Source organism: Babylonia areolata, chromosome 3, assembly GCF_041734735.1.
Source record: "Babylonia areolata isolate BAREFJ2019XMU chromosome 3, ASM4173473v1, whole genome shotgun sequence".
Classification (NCBI taxonomy): Eukaryota; Metazoa; Mollusca; class Gastropoda; order Neogastropoda; family Buccinidae; genus Babylonia; species Babylonia areolata.
In genome coordinates, this window is record NC_134878.1 from 18,829,202 (window position 1) to 18,833,725 (window position 4,524).

General features: G+C 36.8%; 1 protein-coding gene across 1 annotated transcript in view; it reads left to right on the plus strand.

Moving 5' to 3' along the window:
• LOC143279813 (putative defense protein 3) overlaps positions 1-3,916 on the plus strand; it is a 35,336-nt gene extending 31,420 nt beyond the window's left edge. The window contains exon 5 of the mRNA XM_076584005.1: positions 1,902-3,916. Coding sequence (XP_076440120.1) covers positions 1,902-2,094 — 193 coding nt within the window. The 3' untranslated portion in view covers positions 2,095-3,916. The remainder of the gene's footprint in view (positions 1-1,901) is intronic.
• The last annotated feature ends 608 nt before the right edge of the window (positions 3,917-4,524 follow it).

A 4,524-nucleotide genomic window follows, 5' to 3' on the forward strand; every position in this document is an offset into this window, starting at 1 on the left:
ACAATTCTTCCCATTAACATTTCCAGCATAGAAATTCAGAGCAATTAGCTTATAATTGCTTTTTATCAGTTTTTAAAATGTCTTGTTTGAATAAAGGAACCACTATCCACTGTTTCCATACAGACGGCAAAATTACGTTTGACCAACAATACTGAACGTGACTGTGTAGAATTCTGAGGAACTGTTCAGGTAAATGTTTTAACATTTCATTTCATATGGCGTCTGGTACCACTGAAAGTTCCCCCTCCCCCCACCCCCACACCCCCCTCCCCCCACCCAAGAGAAGAGATGGCTTCTCTCATTTTTAGACAAGTGAATGGAGCGTTTGCATAATGACTTTCAGTATTTTGCGGATATTCATATATTTCCATTTACAGCTTCCTATTTCTCTAAGAAGTCTTTCTATCTTTGGCAATTCGTCAGCACAGCTGCATTTTGCGAACATTTCTGCAAATGTTTACCATTTTCAAAAGCTGATAGGAAACATGTTTTCTAATCTTACGTAAATAGGTTGGTTTACACCCCTCATTTTTCATGTTTTCTCCAGACCTTTTGGAGATCTTTACGATCAGAAACATCTGTGTTATATAAATATGATCAGTACTGTAGTTTTGCCTGTGCCAATATCCAGTTGTGATAATTGTTTTCTTCCTTTTTCATTTCAGTTTTTGTTGGGTTTTTTTTTTCATCATTTTGGTCTTTGTAATACACTCTAAATGTAAGGGGGGTTTTTTTAATAGTTTTTTTTTTCCTTTTTTTATGTGGCTTTTTTGCTTTGTTCTTTCCACCAGACATTGCCGGAATGTTTGTCTGATTTTACATAACTACGCGGCTAGGAAGAGACGCGTCGGCGGCTGACAAAACTACTGCCGTGAATTTTGTGCACGAACTGTCAACATTTTCAACGCGAACGTCATTGAGAACGATAGAATGAATGTTTTCGAATTTGTTCCAAACAGCTTTAAAAAAAAAAAAAAAAAAAAAATTAGTTTTGGAACTTATCTTTTACAAAGTGAAACGACACTGTTTTATCTTTTATAGTAATGACAGTTGTTAAACGGTAACTGGCCAGCGTGTCCTTGATGGAATTCCACTCACGATCTGAAGCAATGACAGGGGAAATGAGTGTGATGGATTTATGGCTGTTGCTTATACATCGTACGTGATGCGGTGTCAGGGATTCTATTAACACTACCATCATTCGGAATATGTAAAGACAAATCCACTACATTTTCAACATTGTTAACAGGTGGCCATTTTACGGTCACTCCCAGAATGGTGAATGGGCATTTACACCACCGGCTATTAACAAATTTTCATTCTGTTCCAGAAAGGTTCATAACCATTCTGTGTGTGTGTGTGTGTGTGTGTGTGTGTGTGTGTGTGTGTGTGTGTGTGTGTGTGTGTGTGTGTGTGTGTGCCAGTGTGCCGTGTGTGTGTATGTGCTCAGTCGGGCTGGTAAATTGTACTATCAAGTCACCGGTCCCGCAATATTGCAGACTTATTGTGGTACAATATCAAAACTTCACTCACCGCAAAAACTAGCCAACAACATGTTGCCATCTAACTGATCTGACAAAACTAAATTTGCCTTCTTTTTATTGCTGTATTACAGTCTCCGATAATTCGCATCACATTTATCATCGGGGTGTGACTGAATGAAATGTATGGGTCAGTGTCAGTGTCAGTATCAGTGTGTGTGTGTGTGTGTGTGTGTGTGTGTGTGTGTGTGTGTGTGTGTGTGTGTACGCGCGCGCGCGTGCGTGTGCGTGTACGTGTGCTTTCCCCAATTTTTTTTTTCATCCCATTGCGGTACGGTTTGAGGCTGAAGAGGCGACTGACCATCCATCGCTGACTACTGAAGCTGACTGTCAGCCGTTGAAGTGCTGTTCTCGTTGCAGAGCCACTGTGGTAAAGAACGAGAAGAACTTCTGGACAAACGTCTTCTCCCCCTACCTGAACTACGCCGATGACACCAGCGCTGACCCGTCAGACTACTGCACAGTGCGCACTACGTCATCAGTTTCTGGGCTGACTGCGTCACTTACAACTGCCGTGCTCGTCACTTGCTTCGGGCTCATGTGGAGCTTTTGAAACTGTCACGGACTTGAACATCTTGAAGTCCGTCGTCCAGTGCCTTTGCAAATCTTTGCGCTTGTTAACACTGTCATCTGTTGTTTTGTGTGTGGAAAATAATGTGATGATAGTAACATAATATTATCCGTTCCCTAGTTTTAGATCCCATGTTTGGTTGGTTGGTTGGTTGGTTGTTCTTTTGTGTTTCAAAGAATATCTTATTCATTCATTTCTTTCTTTTTTCTTTCTTTTCTTTTTTTCTGTTTTTTCCCCCCTGTTTTTCCCCTTTTCCATACATTTCAACTGGGTGATAACAGATTAAGGCAATAGAGATGAACATGCAGAGGATCTTTTTCTCTGAGTAAGGCACTGAAAAAACTAATTTGACATACATCATTGTCAGTTCTATTAAGTTCATGTATGTGAGCCATTTTATAACAAATTCGTGATTTTGCATATTCAGCAGATGTCCGTGTTTTTCACTTTTGTATCTTATCTTTAATTCTGTCAAGAATGTTTGGATATTTGGTCTGTTTGTTTATTCTGCATCTGTATATCTATCTATCTATCTATCTATCTATCTATATATATATATATATATATATATATATATATATATATATAAATCAAAGTAATAAGATAAGATCTAATAAGTCATCAGTTCCGCTGTTTTCTTCAGTTTCGAATAGTATAAGCTTAATATTACAGTTTAGGTCAGCACAGTTTTTACAGTTTTCTATGATGATACTTTGAAATATTTTCCAAAATGAAAGTGAATACTGGCAATTATACAGGTAATGATTTACAGTGACCTTCTCCCTGCCAGAGAAATTACATTTGTCATTATTTACTACTCCATATTTTTAAGAATTGTGTTTGTCACTAAGATTCTATGATAAATTCTAATTTGAAACCATTTCAACTTTACATCTTGTATTTTGCAAATCTTTTTCAGTATTGCTTCCCATTCTAACCGTGTATTTAACTTGTCCTCAAATGTCATAAAAGATTTAATGCTAAAGACTTCAAACTTGTTCATTAACATTTCGTAATGTTGTTTAGATCCTTTATTTACAATCACTAGGAGTTGTTTGGATTTTGTGTTAATTTGAGCCTCATTACTTTCAATTTGAATATTATTCTTATTCATATAGTATTTGATCGTGTGTATGCAACTTGTATACTGCATAAAATTAATTCTACATCTCATTTTTTGTGTGAAAAAGACTGGTACGTTAAGAATCTACCATTTTTATCAATCAAATCTTTAACAAAAACACACACAAAAATTTGTCCTGCTCACTTCTCATACAAAAAGTCTTTATGGACAATAGTGAATTTTTCATTTAAAAAATATTGGTTCAGCTAATATTTCCTTGCCCTCACTTAACTCTGCTTTTTTTCTTTTCTTTTTTTTTTAATAGAAAAATACAAAATTAGTGTATGCTGTAAAAACATCTCTCCAGAAATAGTTTAGTTTGCTGTCAGTATTATTTTCCACCTTGGAGTCTGAACTAACAGTTTACGTACTTAGATCCCATGTTTGTATTGTATTGTTTGGCCTATAAGCTTGCTGTTGTCACCGACGGTTGCCTCACGGTTGATAGTGAAGTATATGCAAACAGCCTCAAAGCAAACTTAATTAAACATCAGTATATTTTGTTGTGTGATGTGTGGTATCCTTCATTCAAAACCAGTCTGATAAGCACTTTTTTTTTCAGTTTTATCATGCTTCGTGAATGAACTTTTGCAAAGTATAAACAGGCAGAGATAGATAAATATATTTCAATCTATCGTTATGACATGTTAAAAATAATAATAATAATAATAATAAAAACAACTAAAACTGTATTTTTGTTTCTGTGGAAATAATGATTATGTAGCACTGTCCATTTTAACCGACATTTTTATGAACGCATTTTTATCACGATCATTTGCTGCGTAGATATTTCACTTGAAAATTTGTATGTGTTAAACTTATATGTAATAATAAAATAAATAAAAAGATTAAAGAAAGCAAGAAAAAAAACGTGTCGCGTGTTTTATGATTTATGTGTTGTCTGCATGTTTGCATATATTTGGAGGAGGGAGTTTATTGCTCCGGCTACTGCATGTATATATATATATATCTGTCTCTGTCTCTGTCTCTGTCTCTGTCTCTCTCTCTCTCTCTCTCTCTCTCTCTCTCTATATATATATATATATATATATATATATATATGGGGGGGGGGGGCGGTGCGTGTGTGTGCACATCAGTGTGTGTGGGAGGGGGAGGTAGGGGGTAGGTGTGTGAGTGTCGGTGTGTGTGTGTTGGCCGTCACGTGTTTTTGTCGGTGTCTGTGTATGTGCGTGTGTGTGTGTGTTCGTGCGTGCGTGTGTCAGTGTGTGTGTGTGTGTGTGTGTGCGCGCGCGCGCGCGCGTGCAGAGGTGCACACATATACACACATA